Raw genomic sequence first — 25,618 nt, 5'->3', positions numbered from 1 at the left:
ACAGCCTGCTGTCTGGACCCGAGCCAGTCGCACACAGGCTGATGTTCACGTGGCACAGCACATAAGATCCTGCTCTCTTTTCTTCTCGCCCCTGTCTCATGGAGTGTGTATCCGGGGAGACTGAACCGCACCCCTGAGCCGCCGGAGGGATTGGCAGAGATTCAGTTCTCAGGAGGAGGTTGTCTCATCTCCTCTCCTTTTATACATCATCCCTTTATAATAACCGTCTCTACTGATCGGAATATTCACGATGTCTGACTCAGAGGAGTTAACGGAGTTTGGGAGCATCGTGGAGCGGATTGAAAAGGGAGAGGTAAGCGTGCAATGCAACACCAGCACCACTGATGTATTGATTTATTGATTCATTTATTTTTGTGTGTGTATATCAAAGATCTGCAATTGCTTTGATCTTGGATGCATGATGGATGCTGTGTTTCAGTTAAACGCCGCCCTTTTTTCCATGAGAGCCCATGCAGAAATAAGGATTGGATCATTGGTCATAAAAATGCAGCAGGTCATGCATAGCGGGTTTCAACAGGATTTTTTTTTGCACAAATGACATGTAATCGAGTATGGCTATATTTAACGGTAGGCCACTTGGTGGCATGATGAGAAAAATCATCTAGGCAACGTTTAACCTAAAAATATGCTACCCTTATGTGATATAGGGATCATAGAGTTACTGACCCCTAGCTGTGATCATGGCCGTGCAGAGGAGCAGGCAGGTGCTCAAAGTTATTATAAAGGATGACCTACAGCAACCATTAACTTTTAATTTGATAAATGTCAAATATATATATATATATATTTTGATAGAATAAATCTATTTCATATATATTAAAATCTAAATCCTGGTGTCAGCCCGGGTAGGCAGTGGCATTATCAACGCCTTATATCATAGTGTGAGCGTGTCACAGGTGTTCCTCACCTTCTGTAACGGTAGGCAGCAGCATCATCATCGACCCTCACACGTCATACTGTGAGCCTAGCACAGGCGTTAAAACAGGACCAGCGTGAGGAGTGGCAGCTAGGTGACTGCAGATGAGCGGATCAGTTGTCGGGATCTGCACACAGGCGGAGCCGCTCGTGTAGGCCATCTCTGTCTTAACCTACAGAACTATTATTCCACTCTACGAAGTGCGAGTCACGTGGTCACCTCTACCATTAATTTGACTAAGAATTCATTTCGTGAAGTGTCAGCCAATAAGCCGATGTTTCACCTGTCAGTCTCCGCCCATGGACACGCCCATTACATATAATAAAATACCACTATTCATGCATTAAATTCAAATTCAAATTTTATTTGTCACATACACAGTCATACACAGTATGACTTATTCGTAACTTATAAATACAATGTGACAAGTCTGGTTCAGAAACTGGTCACACCGTTAATCGGAGCTCAATTGGTGTGTCTGTCAAATGTGACGTCACATGACTGGCATTGCCAATACACAAATTTATTCGATAAAAATCAAGGACTTTTAGTAAATTGTAATTTATTAAAATGTCTTCAAGGGCAGGACGGTGGCTTAGTGTAGTGGTCTTGGACATACAGGGTCCTGGTTCGATTCCCGTCTCGGGTCTGTCCGCATGTCCTCCCTGTGTGGCTTTCCTCCCACAGTCCTAAAACATGCAGATTAGGCTAATTGGCGTTCTCAGATTTGCCCGTAGTGTGTGAATGGGTGTGTCTTTGCCCTGCGATGGATTGGCACCCCGTCCAGGGTGTATGCCCTGCCTCGTGCTCTAATTCTCCTGGGATAGGCATATTATATATGCTCCAGGGCCACCGCGACCCTGTACACAGGGTAAAGGAGAGTGAAGTGTCTTCATTAATGAAGGGAAAGGTTCATTATTTTAAACCCACCATGCAAAAAAAAAAAAAAAAAAAAAAAGAAAAATGGGACACTGCGTGTTTGTGTGTGTAAACATCCTATTTATATGTAAGTACCTTTGTTTTAGCGTGGAAGAACATGGCGGCGGTAAGGCTTGGTGTGGTTAGATAATTCTTTTCTTCATTTTCGTCAATTAATTGTTCGTTTAATTGTTGTCGACAGACACATATTACTGTGAGACGAAACACAGACAGTTTTTCAATCGGTGTCCGTTTTGCGCTACAGATGTTTTTAGGCCTCGTGAAATGTTTTAGGTCTCGTCATTTTATTCTGACCGAGAGTTTGAAGGATTCTGTTCCATGGACTGCTACTACAGCATAAATAAATGAATGAATGAGCAGATTGAGTGTACAGGTTGGGTGGAGTACACTCTTAAACGGAGCAGCTCTGCCTCTAAATAAAATGTTTTATTGGCTAAAATTGTGTCTGTTTACTGTTTACTGAATAAGTGCCACTTCAAAGGTTACTAAACTGTACCCATCCTCCTCTTTATTGTGGTGTTTTATTACTATTACATTATACATTTTTCATTATGCTCATATCTATTTGTAAATTCCTGTCTACAGTTAATAACAACTTGTATATATTGACCACCCACTGTAAATTTATAATTATAGTTACTTGCAATATGTATACTATGCTTACATAATATCCTGCACATAAGTATAGTTACCAGCCATACCAGTTACCATAATATCCTTCTGTAATAGTTACCCATAACTTCTCCCTGCACATATCCCTCCTAAGTGTACTTAGACTTTATACCTTTATTCTGCACTTTCTGCTAATTGCACTTCTGGTTAGACCTAAACTGCATTTCGTTGCCTTGTACTTGTACATGTGTAATGACAATAAAGTTGAATTTAATCTAATCTAATATTTGTCCTTATCAGGCAATGTCAAAGTCAACGTTATTACATATACGGTATACATATAGAGAATTGAAATTACATTTCTCTTAACCCTTGTTACAAATAACACTGGAAAAAATTAAATAAACCTAAAAAAAAACTTAAATAACACTGGAGAACTTGGAGAACAACAGAGGTAAGATAATTGAGTTACTGTTCTGCAAAAAGGGACAGTTTATAACACAGAAGGCTGATATGGTGAAAAATGGAACAGTGCAATAAGAATAGTGCAAGTGTGCTTATTTTAGTTGAGTAAAGTGACATTTTAAAGAGCAATATAAAACAGTATAAACAAGAATGTTTATACTTTTTAATGTAGTTGCACTTCTAGTAAAACTACAGAAAACAACTGTCAGTTCAAAACATTCTGAGTGACTAATTCTGTAACTTTTTTGGTCTTGTTTAACCAATACAAAGTTAATAGTATTCCAAAAATATTAAAATTACATTAAAAATTTTATGAACAGCTTGTGGTACTATATTCTTTAAATAATTGTAATTTGATTTTGATTATGGGTTTAATACAGTTAAGGCTAGAAGGAATACAGCTTGAGCTCTATTGGGCATGCGCACATCAATCTAACCTTTTTTTTTTCTCTCTCACTGTACAACAATAAAACTTTTTGTATTACAGAAAAATGATCCAATAGGTATAACAATTCATTTCATTGTTAGTTTCCGGTGTTATGTGCTAAAATGCCCCCCCTGCCATGGATTGCCCCCCATACATAATCGCTATCAAATATTATAGTAGAACATAAATTCATAGGTTTATTATTATCAATATATATGATATTAATATTATAATAAACCCTAGTTACGTGACAGACGTCAAGACCATGAATACAAATTCTTGTATAATGTTTTGTGGCACATTTATTTTTAAGGGCTTTGTCATGAATATACAAATAAGCATTTATATATAATAAAAATAAATATTGTTTATGATGAAAAATTAGAGTAAACTATTTTTATCATAAAATAAACAATCCAAAAGTATACATGTTGTACAGTATATGAAAAAAAAATATATTTTTTCATATACAACATATTTATTTTATATTGCTTATTTTGTTTTTATTGTCTTATGTAATTTGTAATTTGTAAACCATTAACCTATGAATTTATATTCTAATACAATATTTGATAGCGGTTATGTAGGGGGGGGGGGGGGCAATCCATGGTAGGGGGGCATTTTAGCGCATAACACCCCGGTCGGAGCTATATATCGACTGGCTGATATAAGCGCGTGTGTGTGTTTCAGTGAATAAAACGAGTCTTAAATACTTTTTAACATGTTTCAGATATTTTTTTTCACGAACAGTACACGAGCCTCCGCGTGACTAATCGTCTTAATCATATACACGCCCCCTCATTTGCATGCACCACAGCTTAGGGCGTTGCTAAGGCGATTTTCGGTGGCCCCGCCCCCATGCCCGGCTTTCTGCGCTCATTCCCATAAACTAACCGCAGCGCGCGCGCGTGCTGATTCACAGCGTCGCTTTATCCGTAGCTTCGCGTCTCTTCTCACTTTTAAGTGTTCGACTTGTCCAAAGTTTCCGATCTTCAGCTCAGACAGATAACTCTACTCCTAAGCAGTTAAGCCGTTTACGATGTCTGCGGTGACCAGGCGCAGCTCTATGGGGGTAAGTGATGCAGGAGAATGATTTGAGCTGTGCCGTGTCCCTGGGCTTGTTTTCAACTGAAAAGCAAGAAAACGGAATTGAATTAACGCGGAAACATTTTGTTTGTGTTGCGTTACAACCTATGGTTAAGTCTAAAATACTGAAAGACAACATTTTAAGAATGAATACCAGCAGAAATTCAACAATGGCTTGTACCCCTTTATTTTCCCACATGGCTTTTGGTATGTAAATCAGGCGCGAGCTTGGGGGCAGGGGTCTTCAGGCTCACTTGCTGCAACTAAGCAGGAAATAAAAAAACAAGTCTGACATTTTGTTGTCTGTGCATTAAATAGTTTAAAAAGATTTGTACGCTTGCCCCAGCAGTCTCACACTCTGCTTAACATGTTTAAGATTGCATGAATAAAATTTATATGTACAAAATGTTTCTGTTAAGTCAGTTTCCTTTTCTGCATGTTTCACAGGTCCCTATAAAGAACATCGAGCGCGAGCTGATCTGTCCCATTTGCAAAGAACTGTTCACGCACCCTCTCATCCTCCCTTGCCAGCACAGCGTTTGTCACAAATGTGTCAAGGAGCTACTTATGCTAAACCAGGACGATTCGTTCAGCACGGACGGCGGATCCGAGTGCTCGAACCCTGGAAGTCCTCGATCCAGAGTTCCCTCTCCCAGCATGGAGAGGCTGGACAGGCTGGTCCGATCAGGTGCGTCCCAACTCTTAAGTCTCGATTGTCTGACACGTCTGACACCTAAATATATATATATACACACAAATATAAACAATGTTCTTTTTATGTTATGAGATTAAAAGGATGTTTAATATTTTCAGTTTGCTATGCAAAGAATTTGAGGATTATAGAAATTTCTTTTTTTCTTTCCACCCTTTGGGTGCCTAGTTTGTACATGTGAAGTCTGGGGTGGAGGAGGGAGGAAGCACAAGAAGGAAGAATTTATACTGCCTTATACAAATATTTAGCTTTCCAATTAATTACTCGTGTCAACACCTGCCTAAGCAAACCTGGATATGTTACGATAAAGATCTTCTTGTGCTGTAAGCATACAGTCTATGCTCTCGTATAAAAAAAGAAATTCGGATAATTTTGCACATACATATAGCAATTCCTTACATATGGGGTATGTGAATCATACTCTGTTATGATATGGGGGTCATAGAGTTTAAAAAGAAGGCTGGATTATTGTATTAAATGGCAAAGTTAGTCAACTATAGCCGTGTTATTTGTGGACCCCCAGCAGAGAGGAGGAATTCACCGATGTTTTCTAGTTCTACCTCTTACAAAGAGTTGTCATGGTGAGGCAGTCTGGTATGAGGAGGATTAAATCAAACTGAACAAACCTTTGTACAAGAACCTCCAGGCTTCTTTTATGTCATCCAGCATTTGCTTAAGCAAATGATTTAGCTTTATTTTTGGCGTTCAGTGATAGATATGCATCAAGCACCTGTGAATTAACAAATATGTTCCTGTCGTCATCATCTACAGTGTCAGCTTTGCATTGAAATGTGTGACATGTGATATGATTTCATGTTTGTGCGATCCTGGGCTGTAAGCCAGGTCTCATGCTACATATGTTCACATTTGTTCTGTGTTAGTCTTATTTTATTTCACTTCTCTGTTTGTTGCTTGCAGCCTCACTCAGAAGGTCATTTGGAGGGAGAGGTAGATGTGGGTTACTTAATTTAAATTGCTGTAGTGAGTACAGAGTTTGTAGAACCCCTATAAACACACACACTCCTTCTCTGTAGATACAAACAGCTCCTTGTGCGAGACGGTGTAATGGATTAACGGAAATGATATGACGTTTCATAATACTCCCCAAAAAAGTCTACTGAGCATATTCACTGGATAACGTCGTACAGCATTGAAGCCACACATTTACAAATCCTTAAAGATGGAATTAATTAACCAGTATTGGTAAAGCGGGAGAGAGAGAGAAAGAGGACAGCTGGGAGAGCTGGGGCTGTTGCTGTGGACGTGTGTTGGGCTGGAATGTGTCACTATAGTCCTTCACTGCTGTAAACCATACAGATATATTTAAATTACCATTTCACAGTAGGGACCAACTTTATATTTACCAACTTAAGGTTTACTGTGAATTTTGGTAATGACATGCGATGTCTTTTAATAGGGTGGAGTTTTTTTTTTTTTTTTACTGTTTGGCAAACATTCTACACTGCCTGACCAAAGAAATTGCACTGTAATATTAAGGTTGATCACTTTTAGCTTTGATTACCGCACACAATGTGATGGCCACTTCGTGTGTTAAAATGAGTCCTCATCCTCTCAGAACCTCTTTCATAACTCTTTTAACTCTTTCATAATTTGAATCCTGGCACATGTCTGCGTCATCAGGGAAGAAAAAAACTCCATTGATGTGATTGAACTGTTAATTCAGTACATTCAGACCATCAGCTGACATTATTGCCACACTAGAGGTTACCCCAACTCCGCCCGTCTGCAGATCCTGATGTCTGCTTGCTACCATTACCTGTAAATGGAGTGTCAACTTGCCGCTCCTCACGCCGCTCCAATGTTTCGTCAGCCTTTAATACTGCGGGTTGTACAGTATGTGCCGCCTAGTGTTACATTCAAGAAGAAATGCTTGTAACATGCCCCAGTGTAACATAAAGGTTGATGATGATGCTGCTGCCTACTGTTACATACAGAAAGGAATGCCGGTGACACACCCACAGTATGACATAAAAGCTGATGTTAATGCTTGAACATTGGAGAAATGCTTACTTTTACAAAAAATTTAAATTCTGCCTGTTTTGATGGTCCACCGCAATTACTCTAGGTTCTAATAATGCGTCAACTCAATTTTAGTCTTTTTGGCCACCTCCTTCCTTTGTAATGCATGTCTCACTAAAATGGATACTTTTTGGGCAGGCAGTGTATGAAGAAAAAAATAACAGAAATTTCAAACCCACAGCTAATTGTTTATGTCCACTTAATATTTCGGCCCTTAATGTCCGTAAAATTCATACATTTTTTGAGTGATGGACTTTATTTGATCATGCATGTTTATTGTTATCCGACAGCCACTACAGACATTTCCGGGTTATAAAAAAAATTTTGAATGAAAAAAAAAACAGTCATGGAAAAACAAAAACATGCAAATCTGAGGTACCACTGATCTGTGTCCATTTAGGACTTTTTTAAGAATTCCACTGAACAGTTATGCCCAAAGTGGAGAAATGTTTTACACACCCAATAACAGTGGTGTTGTCTGCCTGATACGGCTATTCATGTTCAGCTTCACATTGACCTCTTGTCAACGTATGTCAATGCTTGGCTGTAGAACAATTTTAATATTTATTTGAATGCTCTGCATCAAATAGTTAATGAATATTTGAATATCTGTGCACATCCCTAGCTTCAACAGAAAGTGACCATCAGATCAGATGGTGGTTTATTTAGGCCTGCTGCTACTTGTCTTAAAGCCAGTAAATGGCACTAAAATTACTAACAGTATTTTAATTTTAAACAATAACACCTTTTAAAGTGATAGTTCAGATTTTTTAAGTAATCTGGGCCAAATTCTGCAATCCTCGTTCAGTGAAAAAATGCATTCTAAAGTTCAGCTGAGACTCATATGAAGCTCATGCAGTCCCGCTAAACTAAACTGAGTTGGTATCTTTTAGAGTTTATTTAGTGTATTAAGTATAAATTTAACTCTTCTTAACCTGGAAAGAGCTGCACGGCTAGTTCCAGTTAACCATTAACTACTACAGTTTCTGAAACTTGTGGATACAATTACTTTCATTCTGGGTGACGAACTTTATGGCTGGTGTGCAGAGCAGGAAAATTTTTATAACAACCAATACTTATGCTAACTTGAAAAAATCTGAGCTATCCCTTTAAACCCAATAACTAGTCAGAATAAGTATTTTAATCAGTGCATCTGTGGTGGGGCATTCTGGTGACAAAATGAGTGAACTCAGTTTATTTTGCTATTAGTCCTAGTCTAGTCCTTGGTTCCAAGTTATACTTATTTTAATATTATGTAATTTAAGGTGATTAACTTTAAATGTCTTGATGATAAACATCAGACAGATTTTCAGACAGTAAATATGCTCAGTATTTAAAACGTGCAGGCATGATTTTGGATTGGTTTCAAAGCATTATTCTCTCCCCTTCGATGCATTTAAAAGTTATCCCACTGCTAAATTAGGGATGTTAAAGTAAGAATTATCTTCGCAATTGATCTATAAACTGACAGAGGTAGGCCTGAAGGTAGATGCATTTTAGTGCAGCACTTTTTGGTTTTAGGGTCGTACCACCACGTACGAGAGTGCGCTTGCCGTTGATTTGTGGTTTTTGTAGGGCCAAGCATCTCGATGCTCTGCCAGAATGGCCTTATGATGACTTACTGGTCTGAGCTTTTAATTTTCTTTCCCTTCCTCTGCACTGAGTGCCATTGCGGCAGCAGCAGCAGGCCCCAGCAAGCCGTGCTGCAGATGCTGCCTGCTCCTCCCCTTCCCGAGCACCACAGCGCAACCCTGGCCTAAGTACATGCTTCTTCTTCTAACAAGCCCATACCCATCGCTTATTTTCCGCATTTTGTTCAGCTCCCATCAGTCCCATCATTCCGTCATCTCAATCTCCTGCCACTTCCGTAACATTCAAGCCGTTATGAGTCCGTTACATCTCCGTACATCTCTATGCATGTTTGTTTCAGAAATGTTTTGGTCACTATTGTGCCATGCAGTGTGATGTCACTGTCTTGTGTCCATACCATGCATCTAACTGTAGTCTTTTTTTTTTTTAGCTGTTTGTTACCTGCTTGCTTCTGTCATGGTTGTAGTGGACGTATTAATTTTCTTATCTAAAAAGTTTCCTTTGTGTAAGATACTAAGTTTGTGTCTGTCTCTGTAAATGTTTATGTATGTGTTTAATGCACTGAACTGGACAAGGAACAGGAAAAGGCTTTAACCAATACCTCTGTAGTTTTCCTGGTATCATTAAAATTATGCCCAAAGAAACAGGAACTGTTAGTTATCATGCAATCATACAGTCACAGTATTTTATTGTTTTATTTATTTATTTTTTTAAGTGTACATTTGGTATCTGTGTATAATTGGTCTGTAATTCACTCACTTGGCATTTGTTTGTTTGACCTTATTTAAACTTTTTATTGTCCATTTCATTGTGTACCTTGCGGCTTTTGTTCGTGTTTGTTGCATTGTTTGTGTGCATCCTGAAACTTGAGTCATCTGACTTGAGTTTCATCTTTTTAGGTCAACAGTGTTTTCACTTTTATAATTCTATTCATTCAATTATTTAACTAACAGAGTAATGTTTGCTTGAAATCAGGATCTGTGTCATCTTCCCCCGGCTGGAGGCGCTCCTCAGTCACTCCCCGTGTCACCAGCTTCCCCTGCCCCGGTTGCCAGCGTGACATTGAACTTGGCGAGCGGGGCATCAGCATGCTCTTCCGCAACTTTACACTGGAGAACATTGTGGAGCGCTACAGGCAGGCGGCCCGTGCCGCTGTTGCTATCATGTGCAACGTGTGCAAGCCGCCTAATGTGCAGGAGGCCACCAAGAGTTGCATGGACTGCAAGGCAAGCTACTGCAATGAATGTTTTAAGCTCAACCACCCATGGGGGACGCCCCGGGCCCAGCACGAGTACGTTGGGCCTACTACTAACTTCAGACCAAAGGTATGACTGGCCAAGCTAATGTCTCCTTTACTTTATTCATTTTTTGTTTAGTTAAGTCAGACTGCCACTTTATAAAGTAACAGCTTGCCATGGCATATAATGAACCAAATCATACTGTTCATTATCAGTGTCAGTGTAATTTTTTTTCCTAATTATCCTAATCATTACTGAATAGGAGATCTTCTCCTTTACCTAAGAACAAATTTAACAATACATCACAAAAGACTCGACTAAATAAATAAGTTTTCAGCTTAGACTTGAACACTGAAACTGTGTGACTCCTGAACATTAATTGGAAGGCTATTTTTCAACTTTAGGGCAAAAGTTCTGCACCATGCCTGGTAGATCATGAAACATTAGCAGTTTACTCAGGAACCGTGAAGTGAGACCGTTTATTGGTTTGTAGGTAAATAGTAGTATCTTAATCAGTGCAAAATTTCCCCGAGAGCCAGTGCAGTGTGGATAAAATAGGGATGGTTTTCTCATATCATCTGGTTCTAGAAAGTACTCTGGCTGCTGCATTCTGGACTAACTGGAGCTTGTTTATTCATGCAGTGGAACATGCAGACAGTAGGGCACTAATGTAATCCAACATAGAGGTAACAAAAGCCCGGACTACAGTATTTATACAGTGACATTATATTTTTTATCCTAGTAATATTATCTATATTATTTACAGATGACAGACTGGAAACAATAATCACACCAACTTTTACTGCTGCATGTGAAACAGAAATATGAACTATGACGACATAGGGCTGATGTTATAGTGCTTGGGCCCTAAAAAGGGAAAGTAATACCAAAACAATCTAACGTTGAGTTAGAGGAATGCTATTTCGAGGTTCTTTTACCACTTGCCAAACACAAGCAAAATAGAATGAGAGAAGCATAAATCCTGATCAAATCTTGTATCAGCAAGGGTTTATAATCATTTTATCAAATGCACTAGGCTGTTTGGACTCTTGCCTTCAGTGCATCAACCAGCACTATTATTATACAAGATCAATTATATGGTGTAACCACCCACCTAAATTCTTTTGTAGTTGTGTGTTAATAATACATTAGAATGTTGATTTGTAGCCACCAGTGTTGGTAAAAGCAAACAAGCATATCTTGTTTGGCATAATTATTAATAGAAACTGTTAAATGGCTTATAATCTGATCTAGAAGTAAAAATTTTAATTTTTCTGACTGTAGGTGTTGATGTGTCCTGAGCATGAGATGGAGAAAGTTAACATGTACTGTGAGGTGTGTCGCCGACCTGTGTGTCACCTCTGCAAACTTGGCGGTTCTCATGCTAACCATAAAGTCACATCCATGAGCAGTGCCTACAAGGTCCTGAAGGTATGAAGACTTGGACCAAGTTTGTACCATAACCTGTATGTTTAACACTTTCTCTAGCATCTGATGGTGCACTGTATTTGTTAAAGATTTACATTTTCACTTTATTGCTACCTCCTCCTTTTTTAAAATTGTGGGGGTGTTTCATGCATGTACATCTGTCAGCATTAACCTTTTATTTATTTCTGGCCAATTAGAAATTCCTAAGCACAAAAACCTACCTTAGGCCAATTTTGGTTTTAATCTAAGTAGTGTAATGTTAGATTGAACCAAGTGGACATGGGCTATGCATTTTTAATGAAATCAATTGTTCCTAATAATGTTAAAGCCATCACAGAGCTCTATGCCTTCTGTCAGTGTGGTATTAGATGCTCTAAACGGCCTGAAAATTGCTGGGGCAGATCACTTTTCCATTACGCACGTCCATAGCCTAAGAGATTTTTTTTTGTTCCGTCTACAGGATAAGCTATCAAAAAGTATCCATTACCTAATTAGCAAAGAGGAGCAAGTGAGGACTCAGATTTCTGAGCTTGAGGTCTTGATTCACGAGACTGAGGTAAGTGGTTTGTGGAAACATTTTAGAACCTTTTGGCATAACCTTCCTGTTCTTACTGCAAGAAAGGCTCATCTCTTTCCCTGTCAAGTATAATTTATGATCATCTTTATAAAACTTAGAGAATAGTATGGAATAGTACATTATTGACCTTTGATTTGGAATGTCCTGTGTATTGTAATCTAGTATTTCTATTGAATAATTTATAATTGTGCAATATATCTTTAAATATAAAGCACAATTGAGGTGTAAAGGTAGTTTTGTAAAACAACAAAAGTCTATAGATTACTGAAACTTTACGCAATAAAGGTTCAGTTTAAGTAAATCAATCTCATAGCCTAGGATTTAATGATTTAAGATCCTGTTTTGGTTGTTAGGGACTCAAAAATGCTAAAACCTGCCTAGTGGTCACTAAGGACTGGTTCTGGACATGCTGGTGTAGTATATCGTGTCAAATGATTTGTGAGTTGTGTCAGGACTGGAGCTAAAACTGGGCTGAAAACAGTGGATTGATTCTGGGACAGATTTGACCATAACAAATATTTGTTCTATGCAAGCTAAGTAGCTGCAGAGGCTTTGCGGCTCGATCCCTGTGTAAGATCTTTGCCAGGCTTGCCATCACAGAAGCCGCAGAAAGAGCCTTGAGGTGGATTTGGATCATGAGGTCCGCAAAGTGGGCCAGTGCTGCTGGGACACAAGTTGGGGTGTGATCAACCTCGGCTGGGTCACCTGAGAAAGGATGTTGTGAGACCCGAAACACCAGATGATCCCAGGAAACATCACTGATGATGTGTCCCAGCGCATCCAGAGATGTATCTAAGTACTTCTAAGTGCATCATTAGCTGATTGAAAAGAATGGCAATTAGGTTTTATTTTTTTGGGGTTTGTTGGCAAATAATCTTAAAGTGAATATGGAGTAACTGAGCTTTCTGTACTTATTGTTAATACTTATTGTTAATACTTATTGTTTCTCATCAATGTAGGAAAACGGACAGCTTGCAGAGAGACAAGCACATGAGCACTTTGAACGTCTATTTGAGACTCTGCAGGAAAGGAAGACTGAATTGTTGCGGTCCATTGAACTGTCCAGGAACCGGCGTCTGGACAAGCTCAAGAGCCAAGTGGAGGAGTACCAGGGCATGCTGGAGAACAGTGGTTTAGTGGGTTATGCACAGGAAGTCCTCAAAGAGACTGACCAGTCCTGCTTCGTACAGACCGCTAAGCAGCTCCATGTCAGGTTGCACTACTTTCCCTGAATTTCTTTTTTTTTTTTTTTACAAAGCCTCATAGCCTAAGTGGTAGTCATCCACTTTGTATTTCAAACTACAGTGTAACCTTGGATGACGAGCATAATTCATTCTGGAAGCGGGCTCGTATTCCAAAACACTTGTAAACCAATAATAACCAATAATTTTCCCATAAGCAATAGTGGAAACTCAAATTATTTGTTCCACAGCCCCAAAAAATAAATAAATAAAGATAATTAACACAAAATACAAAGTCAAAATAAAACAAATTAACCTGCACTTTATCTTTAAAAAAAAGTCTAAATGAATCCAAACAGTTAAGTGTTTCCATTTATGCGCACAGGCGCTGTGTGTGTGTGTTTGTGTATGTGTGCGAAGCCCCTCCCGTCCCGAGAGAGAGAGTGTGTGAACCGGCCCACTCAGTGCACAACTAATGTCAAATTCCATGAGCGCAGATTCATAGCGACAGGCTAAGGGAGAAAATGGATTTTTAACCTTCTAATGAGACTTTCTTACACAGTAAACCTCTCTCCTCTCCTCTAAAGGCGAGAGAGAGAGTTTGTGACCTTGCACGGTGTCAAATTACGCGTGCACACATAACGACAGAAAGGGAGAAAATGGATTTTTAACCTTTCTAATGAGACTTTCTTTTGCTTTACACACGTGCACACGTGTGTTATAAGAAACAGTACACACGCAGTGTAAACGCGCATACAAACACAAGGGGAGACGATTACTCACAATTCCGCAGCGCAAGAAAGAGAAAAAAAAACGTTGGCTCAGTTGTGATCATGTGACAAACGGCATCCAAACAAAAAGCGCACGCGTGATACATGATAGTCGGTACTCGTAAACCAAGACTTGCTCGTTTTTTAAGTCAAAATTTATTAAAAATCTTTGCTTGTCTTGCGGGACTCGGAAACCGCGTTACTCGCAATCCGAGGTTTCACTGTACTTTGCAATCCTAATGAGGATTAAGATTTGCTGTTTATATAATGACACTGGCTGCTATGGTGTGGCAAGTGGTAACTGAAAGCTGGCCAAGTGCTTGTGAGCTTTGCAGAATTACCTCCATTGGAAAGATTTAAATCTAGAAATCTAGTCTAATCCTAATAATTTATCTATTAGGATCCATTAGAAAGCTTTTTAAAGTGGCTGGTACTAAATTGCTGCTGTATCCTACTGTTTTCTTTACAGGGTTCAGAAAGCCACTGAGTCACTAAGGACCTTTCAGCCTGCTGCCAACCCTTCGTTTGATGAGTTTGTCCTGGACACCTCAAAGGAAGAGTCCTTGCTGAAAGACCTTTCCTTTGGTGGAGGTAAGCATGAGAATAGCATTACTGGGGTGGTGGAGTGCTGGTGTGTCTGCTACCACTATCTCATTTATTTAAATAAGCCAGTTGGAGTCCTGCACATCTTAGACTAGTTGTTCACTAGATTATATTCTGGATAATCTTCCATGACTGTAGCTGTTGGTGTGTCCGGAGCATGAGAGGGAGATAGTTAACATGTACTGTGAGGTGTGTCACCGACCCATGACACCTCTGCAAACGTGGCAGCCCTTATGCAAATTATAAATATAATATATAAGGTCAAATTCACGAGCAGTGCCTATAAGGTCCAATTATATATATTCAGTCCCACAGAAAAGTCCATAAAGCACAAATCACTAAAAATGTCAATGCTGGCCATGATCGAGAGGTTCCAGAGCACCCAGTGCACAACAGCCCACCGAACGTAGGGGTTAGCAGGTAAAGAGCACCATGTCTACAAACCCGGTTTCCAGGTTTTCCAGACCCCAATCCAATAGAGCACCCTGTGCCAGACAAACCACAGGTCCAATCCATGGAGGCCCCACCTTCCACAAAGAGTTTTAAATGGTTTTAATGTTTAGGATGATTGTTGTATCTTCAGTGAATTCAGAAAATATTGAGATCCTTTTACTTGTTGTACACTTGTGTGTTAAAATTTTATGACTGTGATTGCTATATTTACCCATCAATCCGCACATAATTGACCATAATAACAAAGGAAAAACATGGTTTTAAAGAACCAGTCTTTCATAGAACCAGTCTTTCATAATCTGAGTCCTAAATATGACCATGCCATAAGGGAAGAAACAATTAATTGATGTGAAAACTGGTCATTCAGTAAATTCAGGTCGTTGGCTGACTTTATTTTATTATGGAATAGTATTTTTTTTGTAATTTAATTGATTAAGTGAAAGTTATATTCTAGATTAGTTGCATGTAAAATAAAATATTTTAAGCCTTTTTTTGCTTTAATTGATTATTATGAAAGTGTAGCATTTTAAATTAGAATATTTCCTAAGATCAATCAAAAAGGGATGTGCAATACGGACCTGGGACTTTGCCCTCAGAGTTGGTGACTGAGCAGGCCTAAAACCGGCAAGGACAAAACTCTCCCGTCAGCAGGGCAAAGAAAATCCACAGCAACTTTCAAGACAGCTGTAATGTGCACGCATGTGGCAGGCCATCAGCAACTACAGGTCAACATCTGCATATGACAGTGATGCCTTCCTTGTAGATGAGCTGAACAACTTCTATGATCGGTTTAAGGCACAGAACGAAGTGACAGCAAGAAAGACTGCCCCTTTTCCCAATGTCCAGGTACTCTCTTACCACAAGTGATGTGAGGGGAAAACACTATGCAGAGTCAGCCATGGAATGCTGCTGGACCAGACAGTATTCCTGGCAGTTTGCGCAGAGGATGTGCAGACCAGCGAACAGATTTTTTTTACAGACATCTTCAGTGTATCTTTAAGCAATGCTTTTCATTATGGAGTCCACCCCCATCCCTTTACCTAAGAAGTCTCCAGTACCTTGCCTCGATGACTATCATCCTGTTGCACTCAATTCCACCATCATGAAGTGCTTTGAAAGGCTCATCATGAGACCGCTACCCCTACCCCATCACTGAACCCCTGCGGTTCATGGATCATCCCAACCACTCAACCACTTCCCTCCATTTAGCGCCCAGAAATCTGAATGATGATGACACATTTGAATGCTATTCATAGACTAATTCAGCTTTTAATTAAATCATTCCAGCACCCGTTTGAAAAGCTAAACCTGCTCGGCCCGAACACCTCCCTTTGCAAGTGGATCCTGAATTTCCTGACTGGCAGACCTGTCTCACAACCATGCAGTGATGCACAGCTCCAACCACTTCACCAAGTTTGCCAAAGATGTGACTCTGGTGGGTATCATCAACAAGAATATCACTGTTTAGGGAGGAGGTGCAGCGGCTCATTGACTGGTGTAGAACCTGCAGCTTTCTTTAAAAGTAAAGAAAGCTAAAGTGATGGTTGTTGACTTCAGTAGAGGACAGAAGTACCATTACACACAGAAAATGAATGGTTCCCTCATGGAGATTGCCAGGAGAACTAAATTACTTATTCACCTGCAGGAGAACCTAAACTGGTTCCTAAATAGCAGCCCAAGCTAGGATTGCCAGTAGCACCTCTGCTTTCTCTAATGGCTAGGGAAAGCTCATCTCCTTCTTTCCACCCTTAACATGATTTACATAGGAAATATCATAAGTATCCTGAGCAGTTGTTTTTCTGCCTGGAAATGCACTGTCTTAGATCACAAGACCCTGTAGCACATAGTGAGGATGGCTAGAAAGATCACTGGGGTCTTTTTCCTCCACCACAGATATTTACACTACACTTTGCAAAGCCACCAGCATTGTGGACAACTCTATACACTCCTCATATACTTCCGTTACCCTGCTGCCCTTTGAAAAAGGGTACCGGTGTACTGGTCAGTGCTGTACTATCCTTAACTGTGTCTTGTTTTACACTGTTGGCATACACTTGGACTTCATTATGGTTCTTTACTTTAATTTGTTTTTAGATACTTGTAGTCCTTAGTAGTTTTGTCGTGTTTTATGTAGCACTGTTGTCCTGGAGGAATTTTGGCTTTAAAGGTCTCCAAAGTTCTTGAAGCGGCTTTGCCTTAGGATCTTCTTAAGGCTGCCACCATCGCTCTTGACTGTGCATCTTTTCTTACAACACATTTTTTACTTCCAGTGAACTTTTCTTGAAAATGCTTTAATGTAGCACTCTGCAAAGAGCCAGCCCTTTCAGTGATTATATTCTGTGGCTTACTCTTCTTGTGGTGGGTGTCGGTGATCTTGGACAACTGTCAGGTCAGCACTCTGTCTCATGATTGTGGTTGTGTACTGAACTAGATCAAACACGTTATTTAAACTGTATGAATAACAGTTTATTCAAACCCAAAATTAAATATTGAGTACTTCCAAAGATATTGCATATTGTATTTTCATTGTCGGGTGTAATCAAAAATGAAAAATCTTTTTTTTAAGATTCACTGCATATGTCTCAATTAGTGGAACGATGCATAATGGAGTATGATTTATGAATAATGGAGTTTAAAAATCTCATTTTGTTGATAATCATTTAATTGATTAGTTCTGAAATTTCCCTATCCTATCTCTGCTATTGGTCTTAATAGCTACTGATGGACAAAAAGCACTGCGTATATTGAGTGAAATTGATCAAAAGGAAAAGCAGACAAGGCAGATAGCATCTGGCCCATCCATTTCAACCTCGCATCTCTGATTAGAGTGGACTTTAATGGTGTTTTGTAGTGCTGATGGAAGCTGGAAATGTCTGGAGTGTGGCACACTTTCTTGGCCTCCAGCCCTTTAAATCTGTTTTAGTTTTCCTCCGCCATACATTCTGGGGCAGCAGATTCATGACCAGTGAGTGAGATAAGGTTTCCTTTCAGTTTTGGGGTTTAATGCAGCCACTGTTCTGATCAATAGCTTGTTACTCTGGAGAAGTGCTTTGGGCTTTGTGCCTAAAGGCTTGGCAGGCTTCTTTGGTCGTGTGACAGTCCCCTCTTCGTCCTTGCCGGGTGTACAGCTCTTCACTTTTTGGACACAGTCATGTTTAAGCTTTCTTTCAAGTTTAACAAACATTGAAATTTCTTTATTTAACATCCATTTGTAAAGATTTAGAAATTTTAGATAGGTTCCGTGATTTGAAATTTGTGCTCCTTCCAAACATGCCATCAAAACAAAGACACCAATTAGATGATTTATTTATACCTATAAGTTTAATGCAGAAACCATGTCTTCTGTAATTCAAAGGCTAATGATGAAGTATTATCCAATTTTCCTTCCAGTTCCTGATCCTCCTATGATTGACCTGTCTCAGAGTCGTGTATATAACGAGGGCCTGATTCACTGGAGGCTGCCAGAGGACTCCCTGCCCACGGACTGCCATGTCCTCGAGTATAGAAAAGTGCCTGCAAAGCATGATGAAGAGAGCCAGTGGCACCTGACTGAGCGTATGCACGGCTCCAGCACAGTGGTGTGCGATTTGGATAGTGATTGTCGCTATGCATTCAGGGTGCGAAGCTCCCGCAACACCATTTACAGCCCCTACAGCCCTGAGGTTTCCTTTCACACACCTCCTGCACCAGGTAATCTTATTGTTAATCATCTGATTCATGCATGATAGTCAGTACTAAATGAAACTTACAACCAGTTTGGTCCTAGCTTTGCTTCTGACTATATACAATACATTAGTGCTGAAAAAGCCTCATTATTATAATAGTGCTTTCCATTGGAAAAGTACAGCATGGCTTAGCAAATTAACTGCAATCCCATGTGATGTACCCATGAATAATCTAGTTATCCTTCTTCCTTGGGGATTATGCAAGTTTATACCTGATAAAAATAGTGCACACTGTCGACTAGTCAAGCGCAGTTATGTCAAATCTTGATCAATCTCTAAATAAATTGCTTCTCTACTAACATAAAGTCTATAGTAGTAGTGTAGTGATTACCAAAGATTCTTACTCTTATAAAAACATGGTGAATTTAGAATATAAGTCAGGTTTAAGAGTTAAGCTTTTTTTTTTTATTTATTTACCAACATTATTATTTAATTTAGATTTTGCCCTCCTTCCAGGTATGTGAAACATTTTGAAGGTGGGCAAAATTGCTAATAGCTTATTCATTTGTGTCCTATGTGCTGTCTTGTGCTTAATGGTTTCCTCTTTAAGAAAGACATATGGCACTGTTACATACTACGATCGGGAGATAAAACATTATAATATTTATATCCTGCTACATTTTGGCATAATACATTTGTTTGAGTTAGAGATATCAAACTATGTCTTTATAACGTTTTTGCTGATGTGATGAGGTTTTGGAAACTTTTAAAAGGAACGAAAACCAGTATTCATTTTCGGTGCCACTAAATGAAAGTATTATCAAACTTATTCATAAGATTTATGTTTAAATGCAGCATAGCTGTTTCACTCTGGCACAGTAGCTAGCCTATATACATTTCGTCATATTGCCCATCCATGTCACACAGAGAGATGTAATCTGTAAAATTGTCTTGAATATCTACAAAAACTGCTGACCCTTTTATTCAAATTTATTTTAAAAAAATGTATTGATTCTGCAACTCACTCAAATGTCAGACTCAGACTATGCATTCTGTATCATGGTGTATGAACCAGCTCCTACATAGTGATTAATGACCGAACATATGGTACGTGGCAGTTTTACTGCTGAGCCATTGCATGTGTAACCCCCTGGGATGCTTTATGTACGAGTTTAACGCACATATTTAACCAGGATTACTAAGTAGACAGATGCCTCTGTTGATCACAGCATGTTTGTAAACCTCCTGTCATAATTACCTGCAGTTCAGGTTAAATCCCACCATCATTTGTGGGCTTGGGCCAGATGTGCACGTTAAAAGCATGGCAATTTTACAGCCTTTTATTTGTCTGTCATTTGGTGATTGCCATTTAAGTGATTTTTAAAGTGCTGTCAAATTCTAACATATCAGTTATGCTGGATTAGAGATGAATGTCAGTGTCCTGGAGTTTATCAGTTCAGTTTTCGGAATTGTGCACCGACATTGTTTATGCACAGGGCTGAATAAAGGTCCATTCCAAATGAGCACGAGTGTGTTATTAATGAGGTGGATATTTTGGGTCACTGCACCTCTTTGTAATATTTGGTATCTTGTCTAATGCATTTGCTCAGTGGTTCAGGGGTGGGGCAACAGTAACAGACTTGTAATCTTATAAATTAAGTAACAAAAAAAAGGTGTATTCTAGTAGTACTGGTCTAAAATTTTTAATTTATAGTCAGTGCAGTGTTTCAGCATATTTCTGTATGCAAAAGACATGACTGTCGTAACTTTTTACAGTGCGACACAATTGGTTACTGATGGTGATGGGGTCTGACAGTGTTCTCACAGTGTCTTAAGGCAAAAGTCAGTTTTAGTTTGTTTTAGGTCAGTATTAAGATTAAGGTAATGCTGATCCTCAATCAAGTTTTACTTCCTTTTAAAAATTCCTTGTTTAAAAAGCTCTGTTGTTCTTCCTCAGTGTTCGGCTTCCTGTTCAATGAGAAATGCGGCTACAGTGCAGAGCGTCTGCGGTTGAGCAAGAGGAAAGATTCTGTGGAAAGCATGGCTGGCATGGCTTTCCTGTTGGCTGCTGATCGCGTCCAAAGTGGAAGTTATATCTGCCTTGACTACATCATCGGTGACACGGGCATCTCACATGGCCGTCACTACTGGGCATTCCGTGTGGAGCCAAGCTCTTACATGGTGAAAATGGGAGTGGCTTCAGACTCGAAGTTGAGCGAGTGGTTTCACAATCCCCGTGACACCAGCAGCCCAAGGTGAGCTCAGGAGTACATGGGAAAAGATAATCAGTGGTAATCTTTTAAATACCTGTAAATGTCATTTTTAAGGTGTACTATACTACACACAAATCTGGTCAGTTATCTGAACAATTGAATGAATAGTGATTAAAGGAAGTATACTGCTAGTTTCTTAGTGGTTCTCAACATTTTTCAAGAGGTCAACACAGTGTTTCAACACTTTTCAGCACTTCCCCCTATTTTTTTTCTTGCCATTTCCCCTTGTTGGACTCTGTTTCAACATTGAGGGGCATTCCAAGTCTGTAGTCTTAAGATGAGATCATTAGATGAGCCTGATATGATAAAGCAATATAATGCAGACAGAAAAATGTTGTATAAAGCTGTTAAGCTGGATTAATTAATCATTTAATATGAAAATACAGTGTTTGATTTGCCACAGTGTGGCACATGTTACTTTTTCATCCCAAAGCTTCAGGGTCCATGTTCTCCCTGTGTCCATACTGGTTTTCTTACAGGTTCCCTAGTTTTCTCCAACCTATTAAAAGCATGGATGTAGGGGGTTTGATAACTCTAAATTGGCCACTAATTTTGTGGATGTTATGCCCTTGATGTGTTGACATTTATTTAAAGTGTTTAACTTCATTGTACACATGTGATTCTTTAGATCTTTACCAGGATAATATAGTTTGTTAAATAAACGGCTAAATAAATGGGAATGAAATGCAGGGCAACCCTAATGATGTTGGAAAAGTTTTAGGAAAATGCTAGGTGTTTTAAAAGATAAATGAAGATTCGATAAAGATGCTATTCATTTAAATTGGTGCATATGACTGGTTTCTTTAAATAATTGGATTTAGTCAACTGGTTTACTTCAAGCTAATCTTGCTCATGCTATTCCCATAATTTCTTTCCAGGTATGACCATGACAGCGGACATGACAGTGGCAGCGAGGATGCATGCTATGAGCTCTCACAGCCCTTCACTCTGCTCACAGCAGGCATGGGCAAGCTCTTTATTCCCAAAGCATCTCACACTGCAGCTGCGGGAGACCATGGCAGCCGTGTTCTGCCTCTGCCTCAGCGAATCGGTGTCTGCCTCGACTACGATGCCAGTCGTGTCTTTTTCTACGATGCTGACTCGATGCGCTGTCTCTACGAGCGTCAGGTAGACTGTTCTGGAACCATGTATCCGGCATTCAGCCTTATGGGGGGCGGCGCCATCCATCTGGAGGAGTTTATCACAGCCAAGCGTCTCTCTTACATGTGATTGTGTCAGCTGATCTGCTGATCACTAAATATCCTATTCTGTTAGTTTATTTTGTCCCTGGCTTCACAAGTTATAATATGTAGCTATCTGTACTAACACTATTTCGGTGCACTATTTCAGTTTAAAAGCCACAAGTAACCTGAAAAACCCATGGTTCAGTGCCTTTTAGGAGACCAACTAGGCAGGTGTTTAGCTTATAATGTCAGCACCTATAAACATCAGGGTTTGATAACGGTTACAGAAATGCAACATAACACACTATAACCTTAATATAATGCAAAGTTTCACAGATATCATCTAATTGCCGCTTACATGTGAGCAATTTAATGATTGTCTGATGTTGACACTAGCAAATACCTGTGCACTAATAATAACTGGCTTTGTAAACTGTTCTGATTGTAGATGTACTGCTTGAGAAGCCTTTTTTTTATTAAGAAAAAGATGAGAATTGTTTCAGAATAATCGAGAACGATCTAATAAATAATTTGCAGTGAAATGTAATCTTTTCCAAACAGTCTGTCTTAAGACACCGTGAAAGCATTCGCTTGCAGTGGATTGTAACATGTACATGTGAGGACACCTTAAAGTCATGATTATGTAATTGAATTCAGCACTGAACAGCTTTTGCATTTTGAATGTACCTTATTTTTTTTAATACATACTAGTATTTGATTCATAGCTGTGCTGCTAGGTTTTAAACAGGGTACGAGTACTAACACTGATTCAGAAAGTGATTGGTTTTATATGCACCATCACAGCCAGTGCAAAAATGACAAGGAAACAAAAGAGACAGCCTTAGTGAGTGATTACAGATTTGCTGCAACAGAATAACTGGTTATAAAGGGACTTAACTGGTGTCGCAGTGAATTAAGTGGGATTGCTATGTGATTCCTCAGGTACTCACTCTATGGGCTTTCTAAAACCTACCTCTTAGTCCTATAATAATAATTGGCACTGGTTTTATGCTTGGATAATTTAGAGGTGGTATAGCATGTGCCTGTTCATTAAACCTCAAAGGGCTTGTTCAGCAACCCTATGAGTTACCAAATCAAAGCATCAAGGCTTTTAAATTCTTTTTTAATTTCATTGCAAACTTTTTTTTTTTAAGATCCTTTTTTAAATTTCAATGCTTTTTAGTGCTTTCCTACTCAATGGTTTACTGTTTCTTTTTTTCCTAATTGTAGCATAAAACCTTTTTATTAAAGGAATTTTTGTTTTAATGAAAGCATTATTACATATGACCGCAGGTCTCTCTCTTTTTTTTTTCACTAATATTTAATATATTTTAAGTGTTGTCCTGATTGTCAGTAAAATTCTGTTTGTTTGTGATAATTAAAATAATCATGTAAATGATGGTATTGTCACATCAGGAAATGGTGAAAACATGGTATGCTCTTCCAGTAGTTAGTTTTTACAATTTAGACACTAATTATTTCTGATCACATTTTTTTTCCACAGTGGATTCAAAGGAGAGTCTATGCACATTAGTTTCTGGCTTGTGTTTTTTGCAAATTAAAATGTTTGTCACAGTGTAATAGTAACCAACTAATAACCATTTGGTTCCTTGTACATGTTAAGCTGTTCGGGCTTTAGGTGGGGAAGATGGTTCTGTTTTCACTAATCACTTTTTGATGTAGTGGTGGAGTATTAAGATACTGTGAGCTATAGTTGCTTATTAAACAGGACATGATTTCTTTTAGTGGTCATTTATAAATCATCTTAAAGATTGCACTTTATAGCATGTTAAGTCTCATGCCTTTGTGCAGGTGTGTGTGAAATAGTGTGCAATATAATTTCCCCCCACAGGACGTACTGTACTCTTAAAATGAGCTGCGGTGTGACGTTTGCTTTTTGTGATTTTAATGCTTTAATGAAAATGAAAAGCTGTCTGTCACCTGTATCAATGTTGTTTTATTTTTAATTTACCATGTGGGGTTTGATATAAAATAAAGGTGTTAAAATTAGGATTGGTTTCGATTATTATGAGGTGGATGAGGATGCGATTGAGCGATTTCTTTTGTCAATATGCCTGCAGGTCGCAAGTATCTTGCACTTGTTTCCCGTTCACTAATGAAAAATTCTATGATAAAAAAACTTTCGTAAAAAAATAAATCGTAAGCTTCTTGTTCATTTACTCATGTGTAAACAGATTTGAATTGAAAAAAATCTGTGTTAAAAAATAATAATAAATCCACACTTTGTATAAGAGGTCATCTTTATGACCTTACTGTGTAGGCATAAACACACTACTATTGTAAGGAATCAGCGACGCCATGTGGGCTTTGAAAGAATTACACCCTGACACATAATGCTTAACACAATTGCAAAAGGGCAAGTCACAGAATAGTATCACCCACTGGTGCACTGTGATCAAAACGCCCCTCGATTCCCTGGATAAAATATTGTTGCACACACACTGCGGCCCATGTTATGATTTATATCGTAACAACTCGTTCACAGGGCAGTGTACGAGAGGCACAAAGACTAAGAGTAATTGTATCAACTGTCTTAAGACAAGGGTTTAATTGATATGATTAATCTTCCTACAAGATGTTTCTTTAACATTCATGGTATTGAGTGAATCAAGAAAATTGCCTTGTATTAATAATCTGAACCCGTGCATAATGGGTTTCCTCCAGGTACTCGGGTGATAGCTCAAAGGGTTAAGGCACTGTATCATGGCTGACCCTGCGCTCTGACCCCAGTTACACTGGGATATGCAAAGAAACAATTTCCCTCTGGGATTAATAAAGTTCTAATTACTAAAAAAATAAAAAAATAAGGGCAGTGGTGGCTCAGTTGGTTAAGGCTGTGGGTTACTGGGTTACTGATCTAAAGGTCAGGGGTTCAAGCCCCAGCAACGCCAAGCTGCCACTTGAGCCCTTGAGCAAGGCCCTTAACCCTATCTGCTTCAGAGGCGCTCTGACCCCAGTTTCCTAATTGGGATATGCAAAAATGGGGCAGTGGTAGCTTAAAGTGTTAAGGCACTGAGTTACTGATCAGAAGATCGGCGGATCGATCCCCAGCTCCACCAGATTGACACTGTTGGGCCCTTGAGCAAGGTCCTTAACCCTAACTGCTCCAGGGGCGCCGTATCATGGCTGACCCTGCGCTCTGACCCCAGTTACACTGGGATATGCGAATAAGCAATTTCCCTCAGGGATTAAAAAAGTTCTAATTATTATTAGCCTAATTGGCATTCCCAAATTGCCCGCAGTGTGTGAATAAGTGTGCAAGTGTGTCTGTGCCCTGCGATGTATGTGTGTACCCGCAGGGTGTGCAGGGTGTACCCGCCTCGTGCCCTAAGTCTCCTCAGATAAGCTCCAGGCCTCTGTGACCCTGAATTCAGGATAAAGCGGTATAGACGATGAGTAAGTGAGTAATAATCTTAA

At 39.2% G+C, this 25,618-nt stretch overlaps 1 protein-coding gene across 5 annotated transcripts; it reads left to right on the top strand.

Moving 5' to 3' along the window:
- Positions 1-24,190, top strand: trim36 (tripartite motif containing 36). 5 transcript variants are annotated; one of them, XM_053504652.1, is made up of 11 exons: positions 1-313; positions 4,914-5,154; positions 8,883-8,978; positions 9,784-10,133; positions 11,331-11,477; positions 11,935-12,030; positions 13,011-13,264; positions 14,472-14,593; positions 18,449-18,748; positions 20,681-20,978; positions 21,875-24,190. In XM_053504652.1, exons 1-11 carry the CDS (start codon positions 251-253, stop codon positions 22,224-22,226), a joined length of 2,319 nt encoding a protein of 772 aa, XP_053360627.1. In that variant the 5' UTR covers positions 1-250; the 3' UTR covers positions 22,227-24,190. The 5 variants fall into 5 exon arrangements, with proteins under 5 accessions (XP_053360627.1, XP_053360623.1, XP_053360628.1 ...); XM_053504648.1 differs by lacking the exon at positions 8,883-8,978 and adding an exon at positions 6,097-6,126; XM_053504649.1 differs by lacking the exons at positions 1-313; positions 8,883-8,978 and adding exons at positions 4,274-4,452; positions 6,097-6,126.
- Positions 24,191-25,618: the final 1,428 nt, after the last annotated feature.

The sequence above is a fragment of the Clarias gariepinus genome, chromosome 9, assembly GCF_024256425.1.
Source record: "Clarias gariepinus isolate MV-2021 ecotype Netherlands chromosome 9, CGAR_prim_01v2, whole genome shotgun sequence".
Taxonomy (NCBI): Eukaryota; Metazoa; Chordata; class Actinopteri; order Siluriformes; family Clariidae; genus Clarias; species Clarias gariepinus.
The sequence above is the reverse complement of the archived record's forward strand: the minus strand, read 5'-3'. Positions and strand labels throughout refer to the sequence as shown.